At 53.8% G+C, this 18077-nt stretch overlaps 1 protein-coding gene across 3 annotated transcripts in view; it reads right to left on the bottom strand.

The window, feature by feature from the left end:
• The window catches only part of NECTIN1 (nectin cell adhesion molecule 1), a 92594-nt gene extending 76515 nt beyond the window's left edge, over positions 1-16079 (bottom strand). For all 3 annotated transcript variants that reach the window (XM_039913450.1, XM_039913449.1, XM_029075160.2), the window contains exon 1: positions 15317-16079. In XM_039913450.1, the coding sequence (XP_039769384.1) occupies positions 15317-15401 (85 nt within the window). In that variant the 5' untranslated portion in view covers positions 15402-16079. The remainder of the gene's footprint in view (positions 1-15316) is intronic.
• Between the last annotated feature and the right edge of the window lie 1998 nt (positions 16080-18077).

Below are 18077 nucleotides of genomic sequence, written 5' to 3'. Positions count from 1 at the left end.
TGCTTAGTACAGCGTATGGTAAGCCCCTAATGGTTGCCACTGTTATTATCACTAAGGTGATTTAGGCCCCAGTCAGATGGACAGCAGCTGGCTTGGGGAGGGGGGTGGGGGGAGGAGAGGTTGAACTGGGCTACGGTGACCTGACCCCATGGGTTCTGTGCAGTAAAGCCAGCTCGATCCTACAGAGAGGTGGGAGCTGAGGGTGCCAGCTGTCAGGGTGAGCTTCAGGTGGGAATCAATGAATTGACAGAGCTGGAGGCATGTGCAAACTTCAACACGACATGCTGTGTCATGACAAGCCTCTAAGCAGCCCACTCTGCCATGAGAGCTGAGGGCTGTCACAACACATCGGGAGCCACGATGGAGTCAAGGGCTGTCACAACCTATCCACTGACAAAATCTATTCCTTAATAACTCATTCGTATCCACTTTAGCTTTTTCCCCCATCTGTAATTTATTTTAGTGTCTGTCTCCCCGGCTAGATTGTAAGCTCCTTGAGGGCAGGGAACGTTCCCCCCCCCCCCCCAATCACCTAGAGCTCCCAGTAGGCACTCAAACATTATTGATTGACAACTTGCCACAGAGATAGCCTCCTCTACCAGCAGGGCATCATTATTACATGGCACCGGGACATGACTGTCATGGCAGAATGTAGAACTCTGGACTGTAAGCTGCTTGTGGTCAGGAACCGGTCTTCCAATTCTGTTACGTTGTACTCTCTCAAGCACCCAGTACAGTGCTCTCTGCCCACAGTAACCGCTCGATGAATATGACTGATTGATAAACTAACAAACCATTGCAATAGCCCCAGGAAACCATGACTAAGACCCTCCAATATGTCAGCCACACCATAGCATCCCTTACTCATATGCCACACTCTTATCCAGTGGTGGATCAGGATGCTACCTCCCTGAGCTGGTGAGGACCAGGATAATAATAATAACGGTGGTATTTGTCAAGCACTTACTATATGCCAAGCACTGTCAGCACTGGTGTAGATGCAAGATAATCAGGTTGGATACAGTCCCTGCCCCATGTGGGGCTCACAGTCTAAAGGGGAGGGCACTGAATTTCCATTTTCCTGATGTAAACTGAGACACAGAGAAGTGACTTGCCCAAGGTCACCCAGCAGGCACGTAGCAGAATTCAGATTAAAACCCAGGTCTCCTGACTCTCAGGCCTGTGTCTTTTCCCCAGCTCTTGGCCTCAAATTTCTCTGAGTGCCTGGGCAGAGTGCAACTTTGTCAGGGCCAGAGAGAAAGCCAGACACCTGGGCTTACACATTCTCCCCCTCCCCTCCCACTCTTCCCTCCAATTCCAGCCACAGAGTACCTCCCCCATCTCCAGAACCCCTATCCCAGCCCAAAGAGATAAGCATCTGAGTAATCCCTGAGGAGATTGACAGGGGAGTGGAGGACAGGGTGAGACCACCCGCCTACCAGACACAGCTCTCCTCCAACTGACCTCACCCCCCACATTGCTCTGCTCTAGTATCTTCCAGGCCCCTTCCTGACCAGTCCCTCCTTCCTCACATAGCATCCTTCCCCTGCCCGTCCACCCGGCCCAGGTGCCAACTCATCCTGCCACTTTTGGAGGGCAGAGATGCCAACCGATCCACTGCCCAGTTATTGCCAGGGCTACCACTTGGCACATAAGTGCATAGCAAATACCATTATTATTATTACTGTTACCAGTCTCAAAGAAGGTGAGGGTGCCAGGGGTTAGCGTGGAGCTCCAGTACCATCCGACTCCTGCCTGGTTCCGATCCAGACGCTGCCTGCCTCTCTCTCCCAACCTGCATCCAGCACACCCCCTCCTGACTTCCCCTTGCCATCTACCTTGCTGACCCTTGGGCTACTTCACCCCTTCCAGTGTCCACCGGCGTTCTGGCATGCAGACACTGAGATCTTTTTTGAGCAAATCAGTGGTATTTATTGAGCGCTTATCATGTTCAGAGTACTGTACTAAGGGCTTGGGAGAGTATTACATAAAAGAGTAGGTATAGATAATCCCTGCCCTATAAGGTCCTCTAGACCGTAAACTGGTCCTTTGGACTGTAAGCTCTCTGTGGGCAGGGAATATGTCTGTTTTACTGTACTCTTCTAAGTGCCTAGGCCACTGCTCTGCACACAGTAAACGTTGAATAAATTCGATTGACAAGGTGTTTACAGACTAGACGGCAGATGCCCTAATGGCTGGGGGTGGTGCCTAGGCTCTAGATCTGACAGGATGGACCTTCCCTTGGTGCCAGTCCTGCAAAAACTCTCTCCAGTGGTCCCACCAGGCCTATGCCCACCTGACTAGGATCAGAGCACCCCCCTCCCCACCCCAGGCCTCTGGTTTCTGCCCGGTGCTGGACTCTCAATATTATTCTTAGCAACAATAATGATTCATTGTTTCAAACTGAATACTGACTGAACGCATCAGCCTATGGGCACCAGGAAACTCCTGGAGAACCAATTTTAATTCCAGTGGGAGTGTAGGCCCCAGTGTCACCCTGCAGGAATATGAAACTCTGCCTCAGTTTCCTCATCTGTAAACCCACAGATTGGGTTTGGGAAAGTCTGCCTCACCAAACTTCCGGATGACCCTCACTGTTTGTGGTAATATGGTTGGGGAAAGGGCTGGGCGTAGACTGCTCAGATGGAGAAAAGTTCGGCTCCCCTCATCCTTTTAAGAGTAATAATAATAATAATGATGATGATGGTTACTATAAGTGCTTACTCTATGCCAAGGCCTGTGTTAAGATGATTAGATCAGACACAGTCCCTGTTCCACATGGAGTTCACAATCTAAGGGATTGGAAGAACTGGGACCTCACGCCCATTTACAGATGAGGAAGCTTAGGCCCAGAGAGGTTAAGTGACTGGCCGAGTGTCACGAGGGAGGCCAAATGCAGAGCTGGGACTAAAGCCTCGATTTCCTGACTTCCAGGACAGTGCTCTTTCCATTATTCATTCATTCATTCATCCATCCATCCATCAATTCATTCATTCACTCAAAGGTGTTTATTGAGCTCTTACTGTGTGCAAAGCACTGTACTAAGTACTTGGGAGAATATGATATAACAAAGTAACAGACCCATTCCCTGTCCACAACGAGTTTAGAGTCTAGAAGTGAGCTTAAAGTCTAACTACTAGCCACAACATCACTGTGTAGACTCAAGACTAGCCAGACAGAGTGGAAAGTGGAAAAAGCACAGGCCTGGGAGTCAAAGAAGACCCGGGTTCTAGTCCTGGCTCTGCACTTGTCTCCTGTGTGACCTAGGGCTAGTCAGTTTCTCTGTCCCTCAGATTTCTCATTTGTAAAATGGGGATTAAATCCTACTCTCTCCTAGACTGTGAGCCCCATGAGGGACAGGGACTGTGTTCAACCTCATTACCTCATTCTCGTGTATCTACTCCAGTGCTTAGTACAGTGCTTAGCTTATAGTAAGTGCTTAACAATATTGAAACAAAAAAAACAGAGGCTACATTTTTGTTGGGGTGTCAATCAAGACCTTTCCCTCCTGATCGCTGCCACCCACCCTCCTTTAGCCCAGGGCAGCTGGCTTTGCCACTGTTCCCTTCTCCCATGTCAAAACTCAATACAGAAGCAGAAGGGAGTCAGAAGGACCTGGGTTCTAATCCCGGCTCTGACACGTCTGCTGTTTGACACTGGGAAAGTCACTTAACTTCTCTGTGCCTCAATTACCTCATCTGTAAAATGGGGATTAAGATTGTGAGCCCCTTGTGGGAAAGAGACTGTGTCCTACCTGGCTAGTTTGTACCTGCCACAGAGTTTAGAAGAATGCTTGACACATAGTAAGCACCAAGGTTAGAGCTATGCCAAATAAGGAATAGGACCATAATGGAAAGGCCTAAGCCGAAGTGTCAGAGTTGATTCACCTGTGCTGGGCAGCAGCAGCTTGGGAAAGAGTCAGAAGCGGATAATCAAATGATCAAAATGTTGATCAAAGACAATGCCATGATGCTGTTCATGGGTGCTCTCTCTCTCTCTCTCTCTTTTCAGGGTTGAGGAAACCAGTGTCTGCCTCTTGGCCCTAGGCACGAGCCGCTGTAGAGTCGGGCAGCGTTAACTCGGCCACCCCCTCCCCAGGAGACTCGGGCGGGCAGAGCGGCCTGACCAATTCACGCTTCCGATTTCCTCTGAATGAGGTCTGAGTTCCAGGAATAGTACCCTAGAGGCCCATTCACCAGAGCGATTGGCGTCTGGAGGGCGGCAGGACTGACGGTCTCCGGCCCACGGCCTCTCGGCCGTGCCCCCTGGAACGAGGGGGAGGTCAGGCTGTAGCCTGGCCTGGGGCCCCCCGAATCAAGCTGGCCAGTGAGGGAGCGAGCAACTGAGGGGATCTGATCTCCAGGGGCAGACCTGAGACCAGCTAACTGGACCCAACCATGGAGGACTTCAGGAGGACACCTCCCCCCGTCCCCCAGCTGGCTGGAGCCGCTAATCCCGACACTGAGGGATCTTCCTTGGAGAACCTGGGATCGATCCAGCTGTCAGGGAGCACCCACAGCCCAGCACTAATTAATTGGGCAGCAGCCACAGACTGCAGTTCTCCCTCTCTCTCCCTTGACCCCTTCCCTGTTCTCACATCTGCAGAATTTCCTCCTGTGGCTTGAGGGGAAACTTGTTATGAGCAGGGGATGTGTCTGTTTATGGTTATATTGTATTCTTCTATGACTCCACACCTTACCGTGGCAGGAGAGTTTGCGTAGGCTGGTGAAGCTTAGAGCTATGCCAAATAGGGCTACCCATAATGGAAAGGTCTAAGCTGAAGCGTCAAAGTCGATTCACCTGTGCTGGGCAGCAGCGGCTTGGGAAAGAGTCAGAAGCGGATGATCGAAATGCTGATCAAAGACAACGGCGGACTCTTCAGCTTTTACTGCGTGAAAGAAGGCAATGGTAAACCACTTCCGTATCTTTCCCCAAAAAACTCTATAGTTACACCTACCAGAATGACCTTATGATAGAAGAAGGGTCATTCTGAAGAGGGTGTGTCTGGAGTCGCTATGGGTCGGGAATGACTAGATGGCATTTGAAGACTCTCCCAAGTGCTTGGTAGAGTGCTCCGCACACAGTAAGTGTTCAAATATGATTAACTGATTAGAAGTTCCTCTGCTCTGGTTCTTGTGATGGGGAGCAGTGGAACTCCTAGAGCACTGAAGCTGGAAAGATGTGGGGTTTGAAGCCCACAGCTCTTTATCTTGTTAACATCAAAGCATTAAGCAGGGTTCTTTTCCACACCCTCTCCCTGTCCCCAAGAGGGGAGGAGGTAGAGTCACGCCTTCGCTCTGGGCTCCATTTTCCCTTCCTCGGCCTAGGCTTGGCCTTGGCTCCCCAGGCCACTGGGTGGCTGCGTCAGCTGAGGCCTGCCAGGGTGGTGGGTGGGGGCAATGCGGCACTGATCCTTTACAGTCCAGCCTGGCTCTGTCAGCAAAACAAGCCTCCAGTCCAGAACCCAACCCAACAGGAAGGCTCGGGTTGGTGAACCTGTCTGATGGGAGCTTCCAGAGCAACGGCAACCATCATGCACCTGGCACCCTGGGCGGAAGACAGCAGTAGTGCACACCGGTGCTTCCACTGCATTTGCTACCTGGGGCCTGCGGCGGGGGTGGGGATGGAGGAGCCATCTCACAATACTTCTTCGTGCTTTAGATAGCACCCAGTTGCTCTAGGGATTCAGCAAAAGGACTGGCAACTTGTCACATGGATACAGCAATGATACGGTCAACTTGTCGCACGGATACAGCAACGGTACAGCCGACTTGCCGCGTGGATACAGCGATGGTACAGCTGACTTGTTGCATGGATACGGCAACGATATGGCCGACTTGTCCCATGGATAAACAACGATGCAGCTGACTTGTACCATGTTACAGCAACGATACAGTCAACTTGACCCACGATACAGCAATGATACAGCCAATTTATCCCGTGGATACAGCAATGATACTGCCAACCTGTCCCAGGGATACAACAACCCTACCGACTCATCCCATGGATACGACGATACTACTAACATGCCATTAATAGAACAATGATATTACCAATGTATCCCATGGATGCATCAGTGATATTATCAATCAATTGTATATGAGCACTTACTGTGTTCATAGTATTGTACTAAATGCAACGTATTCCAAGGATAAATGATGACACTGCCATTATAATAATTATGGTATTTGTTAAAAGCTTACTGTGTGCCAAGCACTGTTCTAAGTGCTGTAGTATGTTACACTCTGGGGAAATCACAATGATGCTGCCAAGATACTCCAGGGATACCACACTGATAATAATAAAAATAAAAAATAAAAAATTGTAGTACTTGTTAAGCCTTTACGATGTGCCAAACAATGTTTTCAGCACTGGGGTAGATATAAGTTCAACAGATCGGTCACAGTTCCGCATGGGACTCACACTATAAAGGGGAGGGAGAACAGGTATTTAATTTCCATTGTGCAGATGAGGAAACTGAGGCACAGAGAAATTAAATGGCTTGCCCAAGGTCATAAAGCAAACATGGATGTATTTATGTTAGTGTCTATCTTCCCCTCTAGACTATTAAGCTGGTATGGGCAGGGAAAGTATCCACCAACTCTATTGCATTGTGCTCTCCCAAGCACTGAGTACATACAGTAAGCACTCATTAAATACCACTGATGATGATTGATAAAGTGGGGAAGGTGGGATTAGAACCCAGGTCCTCTTGAAAACCAGTTCCATGGTCTTTCCAGTAGCCTACTCGCTACTCTCAAAATATTCCAGGGGTAACTACATCGATACTTAAAGAACACCACATCGACCGCTTTCTGGAAACAACGTTACCACTGCGATGCTCCAGGGTAGCAGAAATTCTCCCAATAATCTCTGGAGGGAACCTGCGGTACTACTTAGATACTCCAGGGCCCTGACAAGCCCCTGGAGTAACAGCATAGCGTAGTGGATAGAGACCAGGCCCGGGAATCAGAAGGACCTAATCCCAGCTCTGCCACTTGTCTGCTGTGTGACTGTGGGCAAGTCATTTCACTTCTCTGGGCCTCAGTTCCCTCATCTGTAAAATGGGAATTACGACTGTAAATCCTATGTGGGACAGGGACTGTGTCCAACTTGATTAACTTGAATCAATCCCAGCGCTGGTCCTTTTGACTCCCAGGCCGCTGCTCTGTTCTCTACACCACGCTGCTTCCCTCTCCTCCCTCCTGCCCCCAACCCCCTCCTCCAGCTCTGCTTTTCGGAATCATCAGTAGTGATCTCTGTCCTCCTCCTCCTCCTTTCCCACTCCAGACCCTCTCCACTACTCCTTCCCTCGGAAGCAGCTTGGCTTAGCGGATAGAGCACCGGTCCGGGAATCAGAAGGACCTGGGTTCTAATCCTAGCTCTGCCACATTTGCTCTGTGACCTTGGGCAAATCACTTCACTTCTCTATGCCTCAGTTACCCTCATCTGTAAATTGGGGATTAAGAGTGTGAGCCTCATGTGGGACAGGGACTTTGTCCAACCTGATTAGCTTGCATCTACCTCAGCATTTACAACAGTGCTTGGCACATAGTAAGCGCTTAACAAGTACGATTATATTATACTCCTCTGATAAACAAGGAGGTGGAGGAGGAACCAGTTATGACTTCAAAAACTCTCAGACGCTACAGGGGCAGGAGACAGTAGTTCAGAAACACCCGGGCTGTCCCTGGAGAGGGGGTGGAGAGGGTGGGGAGGGCCCGCCATGGCCCTCGCCCCCGCCTCTGTCCGTCTGGCGGTATTTGTGCTGCCTTGAAGGCCACGGAGAGAGTGTGAGTGGGGGCTGCTGATATCATGATCTTCGAGTTATTTTCAGAGTCAGTGCAGCGTATGGGCTGGATGGGTACAAAGTCTCAGTCAGCTGGGGCAAAGCCACCCCAACCCCGGGATGTCTGACGCAACAACCTAAACCCTCAATTTCACAGGGATTGCTCAGCACCTTCACACACACACACACACACACATACCACACACACACAATATCCCTCCCTTCCTCCTGGCTATCCTACAACAGTGTTGGAGAAGGCCAGGGGAAGCCTCCCATTGTGCAGAGGGAAAAACTGTGGCCAGGGGCCTGCTGGAAATAGAACCCAGGTACTTCTGACTCCCACTTGTCCCTTCCTTCCCATGCCACAGGTCCCTGAGGGAGGAGAGGCGAGATTATTTCACTGTAGACCCCAGAAATCTGCCCCAGTGTATCATGCCACCCTCCCTCCCAACCCTCACATCCAAGGCCAGGCTCTCTCCATGTCCCCGCTCCCTGCCTGGCAGCTGAGGATGTACAGAGTCACCAGCCAGTGAAACTAATGTTCCCTAATGAGATCCAGGGCTGGCACGGCCAGACGGGTTTATTGTCTCAGTCTCGGGAACGAGAATCCTCATAAAACGGGGATGGGATTGTGGCTGACCTGGGAGCGACAGGCCCTGGGGCAGAGTCGTGGAAGCTGGACTGACTGGTCAGCTCTCCCCGAGCCCACCGACCTGCAGGTTCGTGCCCACTCCCCAGCCCCGGCCAGGGACCTGCTGCCCACTCCACATCCTCCAAGGGCAAGCCTTTTGGGACTCAGGATGTCTCCCCTTCATCCAGTCTCCCAGCTCCAGATACACCTCCTTTTTCCCTGGCAAGTCGTTTAAATCCCCTGTGCCTCAGTTTTCTTCCCTGTAAAATAGGAATTCAATACTTGTTCTACCTCTCTCTTAGACTGTGAGCACCATGTGGGACACCGAGTGTGTTTGATCTGATTGTATTGATTGCACTTTTATCTGTGAGCTTTGAATATTTGATATTCACCCCACCCCTAGCTCCACAGCACTTATGTAAGTCTATTTAAATTATGTATTATAAAGTTCCTTTTATTCATATTAATGCCTCTTCCCCCAGCAGACTGTAAGCTTGTTATGGGCAAGGAACCGGTTTGCTAATTCTGATGTATCGTACTCTCTCAAGTGCTTAGTACAGTCTTGTACACATAGTAAGTGCTCAATAAATATCAACTGATTGTTCATATGTACACCAGAGCTTAGCACAATATGTGGAAAGTGCTTAACAAGTATCACAATGGTTATTTACATGGTATTACTTACAGCCCAGTGCTGCGTGGCCCCAGAATCTAGTCCTTGGGCTATTATCTGTAGCTGTTGCCCTATAACAATAGTAATAATATTAATAATTATTATGGCATTTAAGTGCTTACTTTGTGCCACGCACTGTCCTAAGCACTGGGGTAGATATAAGGTAATCAGGTTGTCCCACATGGGGCTCACAGTCTTAATTCCCATTTTACAGATGAGGTAACTGAGGCACAGAGAAGTTAAGTGGCTTGCCCAAGGTCACACAGCTGACAAGTGGTGGAGCTGGGATTTTAGAACCCATGTCCTCCGACTCTCAAGCCCATGCTCTTTCCACTAAGCCACACTGCTGAGGTTCCCTGCGGCCTTCCTGGGGTTCTCTCTGTCCCCATCAAACCTTTTGGGGGGAGAAGGGGGCACCACCGACACCTCGGTCACTGTGGAGCAACTTGAAACCTAAACCATCCTAATAGCCAAAGGGTCAAGCTCCCAGAACCAAGGGGAAAGGGTCAATACAGCCCTGCCCCAAACCAAATCTGCACTACCTGGGGCTCCATCTCTCACCAAGAAAAACACCAAGGGAGAGTCAGAATAGCCCCAAGGAAGAACTGGCTGCAGCCAGGAGGAGGAGGGTAGGTTAAAGTTAGAGATTTCAGGACAAAGACCAAAGAGCGAGGCTAGAATGTCTCTCCGGGAAGACTCTGAAGAGTAGATGTGGGGCCTTTCTAACTGGAATGGGTTCAGGTGTGGTCCTGCCAGGAGGCGGGGGGGATGGATGGTTTGATCTAATAATAATAATAATAATAATGATGGTATTTGTTAAGCACTTAATATGTGCCACACACTGTACTAAACGATGGGGTAGATACAAGATTATCGGGTCAGACACAGTCCCCGTCCCACAGGCCCTCTTCATCCCCATTTTACTGATGAGGGAACTGAGGCACAGAGGAGTAAAGTGACTTGCCCAAGGTCACATAGCAGACAAGTGGCGGAGCTGAGATTAGAACCCAGGTCCTTTGACTCCCCGGCCATTGCTCTTTCCACTAAGTCACACTGCTTCTCGACCTTTGGTGGTCCATCCCTCTGATTGGAGACCCCGAGGGGTGAGACCCACAGGATGGGGAACTAAAGCCCAGAACTAAAAGCCACCTTAACCTCCAGTGGTGTGAGGAGGAGGCTGGTTGGGAGAGTGCCAGGGTGAGGGATTGGGGCGACCCTCCTCCCCAGCCCAAAGGCATGGCCCAAAACAAAGGGGTAGACACACCTGTTGTCTCTCAGGCACGCGACCAACACAGCCCAGAACCGTGATGCCATCTGAGCCTCCCAGAGCTGCAGACCCCAGTGGCTGGGCGGGGAAGCTGGAGGGAGTGAGGAGGGGGAGGGGGGTGGGGGGATGGAGAGAGCTGCCGCCTCCATCTCTGGAGAGAAAGCCCAGAACCCCAAAGCTGGAAGTGGCTTCAACCTTTCATTCACAGTCCAATTCCCTGCCTCTGGGCCAAAGAGGGACTTAAACCCCTCTGCCCCCTAGGACAGAAAGCACCTGGTCTTTGTTCAGACACCCCAAGGGACGGGCACTCCGCAAACTCTTTCAATCACCTGTTGCCGGCAGAGAGGGTTTTTTTCTAACCCAGCTCTCTCCTGCTGCAATTTGAAGGCCCTCAGTGGGTCTGCCTGATTTCGGCTCCTCCATCGGGCTGGATGATAAAGAGGATCAGAATTGGAGCTCTTTGGGGATGGGGAGGGTGATAGTCGGCCTGTGAAAAGGGGTAGCATGGAGGAGGAATTTAGGCTTCCCCGAGGCAGGTCAGAGCAGTCCCCGGTTTGAGGGAGGGTCTCAGTTTTGGTTCCCAGATTCTCCCACCTCTGGGTTAATTTCACCCTTGGGCACAGGACCCTAAGGGGTTAACGGAAGGTTAGTGGTTCCTCCCCCCAACTCCCCAATCTTGCTGGAAGTTTGGGGATCCTGGGAAACACAACCCCCACGACTCCCTCCTGCCCCAGCTTGCACAAGCCCCACCTCCACATGGGGAAGGGTTGAACCCATGTGTCCCTGGAGCAAACCCGCCCGTTCGCTCTCATGTGATCTGCTGCCCACGGAGGACCCAGGGGGCCCGAGGGGAGGGGAGGGCTTGACCGTCTTGGTTTTTGAGCTCCCTTCCTGCCCTTCCACCACCTCCCTCTTATCCACCTGGGACATGACTCCTGCAGTTACCCTCTCTCCTCAGTGGGCTCCCCTTCTAGGAGTCCCAGAGAAGCAACATTGCCTAGTGAATACAGCATGGGCCTGGGAGCCAGAAAGACCTGGGTCCTAATCTCGGCTCTGCCACTTGTCTGCTGGGCGACTTTGGGCAAGTCACTTCACTTCTCTGTGACTCAGTAACCTCATCTGAAAATGGGGATTGAGACTGTGAGCCCCATGTGGGACAGGGACTATGTCCAACCTGATTGTTTTATATCTACCCCAGCACTTAGAACAGTGCCTGGCACATAGTAAACCCTTAACAAATTCCATAAAAAAAGAGAAAAAAAGGAGTTAAGCCTGTGCCTGCCACCCACTGCCCCACCCGGCCTTGCCCAGCTGAAGGAAACCGAGGTGTGGCCAGGAAAGCTGCCCGGCCTTGGACCCAGATGGACCCCAATCCGGCTTGCTGCTCCAGATAGGCTCACCGGGCCGGGGGGGAGGAGGGAAAGGCAGATGTCAGGTCTGCTCCACCCATGCCGGGACCCGGGGAAGGGCACACAATTCCCACCAAGAGAAAGGGAGAGGAAGGAGCGCTGTCAGACTGAAGCCGAGAATGAGCTGATAGGATCCAAGATCCCCGACTTTCAGCCCACTTCCACCCCTCCGACTTTGACCGCCAGAGAGCTTGGAATTGAGTGGGAACTCAAAGGTCAAGTCACTCAAGCTGAGCTGATCCTGGTGGGAGTCTTGATTCCTTTTTCACTGGGCTTGCGTGTGCATATGCATGTATGCACGCACACACACACACGCATACACACACACACACATTTACCAGCAATTCCCCCAATCACAGTCATACACTCAGTGACCCCAACACAGACACAAATATCCATTTAGTCCCACTCCTCCCAAGCACAAAAATTTTCTCTAAGCTAAAACCCACTGAAAGCAAATGGACACAAGCTCCACCCTCCCCACCCCACACCAGGGTCTCCCCCTTCCCCTCACAAACACCCACAAGCGAACATATATGCAGAGGCACACCACACCCCTAACATATGTGTTCACAACCTCACCCACTAATCAATTCACCCACGGACACCCAGAGACCCTCCTATATAAAGGACACTCAGACCCACACACATGTGACTGTATGTGTCCTCACACCTAGAGACACTCCCACTCCTCCCCAATGCACACACACACACACACGTGCACAATCGCACACAGATGTGAGTCAGCTCTGGCTGGTTTCACAGGACTCTCTCGGATGGTCTCTCTGTGGAGAACATCTCATTCATTCATTGGTTCCATCGTATTTATTGAATGTTTACTGTGTGCGGGGAACTGTATTAGGCGTTTGGGAGAGTACATTAAACAATAAACAAACACATTCCCTGCCCACAGCGAGCAAAATCTCTGGACTCAGCTCCCTCCCCGCTTCAAGACTTAGGACTGGAGTCAGATTCTTCAACGGCCCTGCTCCCAAATCGGCAATACAATTTCCATCTGGATCCATCCCCAGTCCAGGTCAAAAGAGTTCGGGAGCCATATGATATCAAATGGTATTTATTAAGCGCTTACTTTGTGCCAAGCACTGTTCTAAGCCTTGGGGTAGATAAAAAGTAATCAGGTTGTCCCTCATGGGCCTCACGGTCTTAATTCCCATTTTACAGATGAGGTCACTGAGGCACAGCGAAGTTATCTAGCACAGCACATGCATTAACGCCAGAGGGGAAAAGTCCCCAACATTTCCAGTTTTCTGGGTGGGGGGGCCTATTATATGTCAGCATGGAGGCTGTTTTTACAAAAGTTACCGCTATGGATTGCGTGTTATACACTGACTGCATAATAAATGACACCACATAAGGCTTCCATCTGGTTACGTGCCCTAAATGCGGGCGGCGCGGTGTTTGTGGTCTTTGAAGCCGATCCAGGGAGGGCAAGGTATCGGTGAGGCATTACGGTAATACACCTGTTTCTCGGGCGGGACCCCCCCAAGGCAGGGGTCCCCCCCTCTGTCCTCCCTCCCTCCTTGCTGGTGGCCAGCCGGGAACTAACGAGCCTCTCAGCAGATTTAACGAGGAACCGGGACTTCAGGCAGGTGGAGGCTGCGAACCCCGAAAATAATATTTATGTGTTTACATTTCAACAGCCAGATTGAGAGCATTTCAAAGTCAGAAGACCCCCCCCCCCCCAACCCCCCTTTGGCGCATGCTCCCTGCGTTTTCTTTCCTTTGGGCACATCCCCTCTCGCCGCTAGCCCCGGGCTCGGTCCAGCGAGCCCTGGGCCAGCAAGGCCTCCCGGAGGCAGCTCCGGGCTGGCCGGGGAAGAGGTTCTGCCTCCGAGTGGTTGTGTGACCTTGGGCTAGTCCTAACCTCTCTGGGTCCACCGTTTCTCCACCAACTGGGGAGGTCTATTCCTGCCCTTCCTTGCCTCCTGGGACAGGCGGGAAGACGCTTGGATGGGATCTGAAAGAGGGATCCAGAAAGGAGCTCAGCAACCGGGATTTGGGAAGAACGCTATTCCTCGAGGCCCCGGGATTCGCACCCGGGGCTGCGTAGGGCGGGAGCCAAGGGAACCCCAGGTCAGGAAGAGGGTCCGTATTCCGACCCCCTCTCCCCCCACACTCCGGTCAGCAGTGGCCGGCTAGTGACCACTGCGCAGGTCCCCGGTCCCCTGGCCCGGAGTGGAGAGGTAGCGGGGAAGAGGGGGTTCCAGGGTCCTACCTGGGTACCGATTAGAGGAGAAGAGCAGGCTGGACCCCGACGCTTTCCCCAAAGTCCTCCTGCTTTTGTCCGGAGCAGGGAGCGAGGTGTAATCCCTTGCACGCTGGGGGAGGTGGGCATCACGATGCGGGGGGACCCAGGTGTCCCCGCTTGGCTGCCGGCCAGGAGGATCTCCAGGGCAGGCCAATCTGGGTGCCCCCCCCCCGGTGCCCACTTGTCGGTCGAGCGTCTCTCTCCCCCCGTCCCCTCCCCCTAGCCAGGGCACCCCCTCGGGCTCAGCTTCAGGGGCAGGGGGGTGGTGGGTACTTCAAGCCACCCTCCTTTCAGAGGATGCGGGGCGGGGGGCAACCTTCTGGATGCCCCTTCATGCCCGGCAGCTGGAGACCACCTCTCTCCCCCGCGGCCGGACATGAAACCAAGCACCCTCACTTTAAGGCCCTCCCCCCGAGCCGGGGCAGCCCCCCCGCTCGGACTCTGGGTCGCGGGCATCGCCAGGACGAGGCCACGTGCTCCCCCCGCGCTCTCCCGGCCACGTTATACAGGGGATCCCCGCGACCCCCGCCCCCGGGGACCCCTCCCCCAAGAGGCGGGTCCGGGCGGGCATCTTGGGCAGCAGAGGGTTAACCCCAAGCACGGGGACTGGATCGGATTTGCCTCCTAAACGCATTTTCCAGTTCATTCGCCAGCACAATACACCCCGGACGGTCCTTGCCGCCCTCTCCCCCTCCCAGGGCAGGGGATCCCCCCCACCCCCTTTTATTGTCTCTTCGGGACCCGGAGCCCTCCGGAGTTAACTCCTTCGGGGTCCCCCCGGCTGGTCCAGCCGGCGTCCCCTGGCAGTGAGAAAGGGGGAAACGGCAAGCCCATTCGCCCCGTCCCAGAGCTGGCCACTGTGGAAAGAGGTGACCGTCCCCCTCACGGCTGGGGGGAGACTGAGGGAGGAGGAGATCAGGAGATGCTCGGAATCCAGCACCCCAAGCCCCAACCAAGCCCGGTACCCACCAGCTCGATGGGGGCTGCCTCGCCGAACCCGGAGATGACCATTAGGATGAATATTGTGCATTTATGTAACCCGATGTGTTTCCAAACTGCCGGCCAAGCGGACAACTATTTATTAAATAACTAGAACGTGATTATTTCTTCTCCCCTCCCCCCCACCCCCGCAACCTCCCTCCGTCTCCTCGTCTCACCTGCTCCCTCCCGAAGCCCTGTCAACTTTGTGTGCCCAGCTGACGACCCCCGCCCCGGGATGCCCACTCCCCGGCGTCCAAGCTCTGCCAGCTCTGGAGGGGAGAGGGGGAGGGCACTTACCCGGCAGGAGGGCAGCTGCCAGGCTCAGCGCCAGCCACCACCACCACGAGCATCCGGAAGGTCCGGGCAGCGCCGTCCGAGCCATTGGGGGTCCGTAGGTCCGGGAGGAGGGGGCGCCGGGGGACCTCTCCCCCTCCCCTCTCCCCACCTCCCAAAGGGGCAGAAACCCCACAAGGAGCCAACTGGTGCGGTTCGGAGCCTCTCTATATCCAGGTCAAGTTCAAGCGAAATCAACGGGGCTGGGGGCGGGGAATTGGGGGGTGGGGGGCTCGGGGGCGACCCCGGGGTCCAGGCTCGGTGCAGCCGGTCCTTCCCCCCCCCCTCCCCCCCCGGCTCTTCCAAGCGGTCTCCTCTGGGTCGGGGAGGGGGGGGGCTGTTCCTTGGGGACCCCGCACCCCCTGCCCCGGACGGGAGGTGTGGGGGGGGTGTCTCTGGGGGGTCTCTGGGGGGTCTCCGAGCGCGCAGCCCGGGCCCGGCGGGGTCTGGGAGCGCTCAGACCTCCCGCGGGCTCCGCGAGGGGGAGACGTCCATGGCTCTGGTTCGGTCCACCGGGACCCGCTGGGGCGAGGGCGCGCTGGGGGCGGGCGACGCCGGGGTCCCGGGACCCTGGTCCGCGGGGCTGGGGGCCGGTCCCGGACGGCTCCTGGGCATCCGAGAGGAGAGGATCCCCCGCTCCGCCTCTGCCTTTCCCGGGTCTTGCAACAATGTAGCCCACATCCACGGCACACACCCCAGCTCGCCGCCGCCGCTTGGCCTCGCTGTGACGTCAGCGCCGGGGGGGGGGCGGGGACGAGGGGGGAGGGGACCAGGGGACAAGGGGGGAGGGGCAAGGAGGGAGGGGGAGGAGGGAGGGAGGGGCTTGTTTTAACTCCTTCCTGCTCCCTTCCTGCCGGACCCAAAGGCCGGGACGTCCAAAGGCACACACACACCAGCCCCCTCCTCCGAGTCCCCCCCACCCAAAAGAACTAGGGTCTCCCCTCGACCCTCCCCCTTTATTCCCCGCCCCTCTGGGAGGGTCCTTTGACCCTTGGTAGAGCCAAGGGGGAAGAGAAAGGAGGAGGCAGCGCCCCCTAGTGGTCAGACCGGGCCCCGGGGGGGGGGAACTCTTGGGTTCCCCAGGGACGGCGACCGGGGGGGGGGGGGGGCGCGGGGGAACCAACGGGGGGTCTTAGAGTGAGGGGAGATTGAATTGGGAAAAGATGGGCAGGCGGATCGCCTGGATTCCTGACCCGCCTCCGGCCTCCCGCCCTCTCCGGGGGAGGAGTCTAGGGGATCGTCCGAGATAAATAAAAATAACGATGATGGTATTTGCTAAGCGCTTACTATGTGCCAAGCACCGTTCATTCATTCAGTCATATTTATTGAGCCCTTACTGTGTGCGGAGCACTATACTAAGCGCTTAGGAAAGTACAAAACAGCAATAAAGACAGACAGTCCCTGCCCACAAAGAGCTCACAGGCAAGCGCTGGGGTAGAAACCAGGTTAGACACAGGTCCTGTCCCACAGAGGGCTCACAGTCTTCATCCCCATTTTACAGATGAGGGAACTGTGCCACAGAAAAATGAAGCGACTTGCCCAAGGTCATAAGTGGGGGAGTCGCGATTAGAACCCATGTCCTCTGACTCCCAGGCCTGTGCTTTTGCCACCGGGTTATGCTGCTTCTGTGAAGGGATCCCGAGGCGAAGGGACCCCGAGGAGGGCTCTGGGGAGAGAGTCAAGGCCAGACATCACTCACCCCGGCGGGGTGAGGGGCTTCTTTGTTGGACTGGATCGCATGCCTCGCAGGTCCGGGTCCCAGGACTGTCCACCCACCTCCTCCCAGCTCAGTGTCACATCCTGGTGGGCCCTACTGGGCCCTCGCTCCCAACTCTCACAATCACTCACTCACACCCACACTCACACTTGGGTACTAATTTACTCGGGTTTACATTCACATAAACACACGGACGCACAAACACCCCTTTTAGATTGTGAGCACCCCCCGAGGAACAAAGACCATGTTTAATTCCCTTCTGTGTAATCTGTAATAGTCTATGTAGACATGGTCCCTGTCCTGCATAGAGCTCACAGTCTTCAACCCCATTTTAGAGATGAGGTAACAGGCCCAGAGAAGTGAAGTGACTTACCCAAGGCTACGTAGCAGACAAGCGGAAGAGCCGGGATTAGAACCCATGACCTAGGGATTCTCAGGCCCATGATCTGTCAGCTACACCATGCATGGGTTTGGGAGTCAAAAGGTCCTGGGCTCCAACCCCAGCATCACCACATGCCTGCTGTGTGACGTTTAGAGGAACAAAGACAGCAGCGTGGCTCACTGGAAAGAGCACGGGCTTTGGAGTCAGAGGTCATGGGTTCGAACCCTGGCTCTGCCCCTTGGCAGCTGTGTGACTGTGGGCAAGTCACTTCACTTCTCTGTGCCTCAGTTCCCTCATCTGTAAAATGAGGATTAAGACTGTGAGCCCCACGTGGGACAACCTGATTCCCCTGTGTCTACCCCAGCGCTTAGAACAGTGCTCGGCACATAGTAAGCGCTTAACAAATACCAACATTATTATTATTATTAAAGACCCTGTTTAATTCCCTTCTGTGTAATCTTCTCTAGAATGTAAGCTTGTTGTGGGCTGGTAACATGTCTACCCACTCTGTTATACTATACTCTCCCAAGGGCTTACTTCAGTACTCTGCACACATTAAGTGCTCAATAAATATGCATGGGTGATTGTGTGTTTTCTCCCACTGCTTACTTAGTGCAGTGCTCTGC

The sequence above is a fragment of the Ornithorhynchus anatinus genome, chromosome 11 (genome assembly GCF_004115215.2).
Source record: "Ornithorhynchus anatinus isolate Pmale09 chromosome 11, mOrnAna1.pri.v4, whole genome shotgun sequence".
Lineage (NCBI taxonomy): Eukaryota > Metazoa > Chordata > Mammalia > Monotremata > Ornithorhynchidae > Ornithorhynchus > Ornithorhynchus anatinus.
This window is presented reverse-complemented; position numbering and strand designations above follow the sequence as displayed.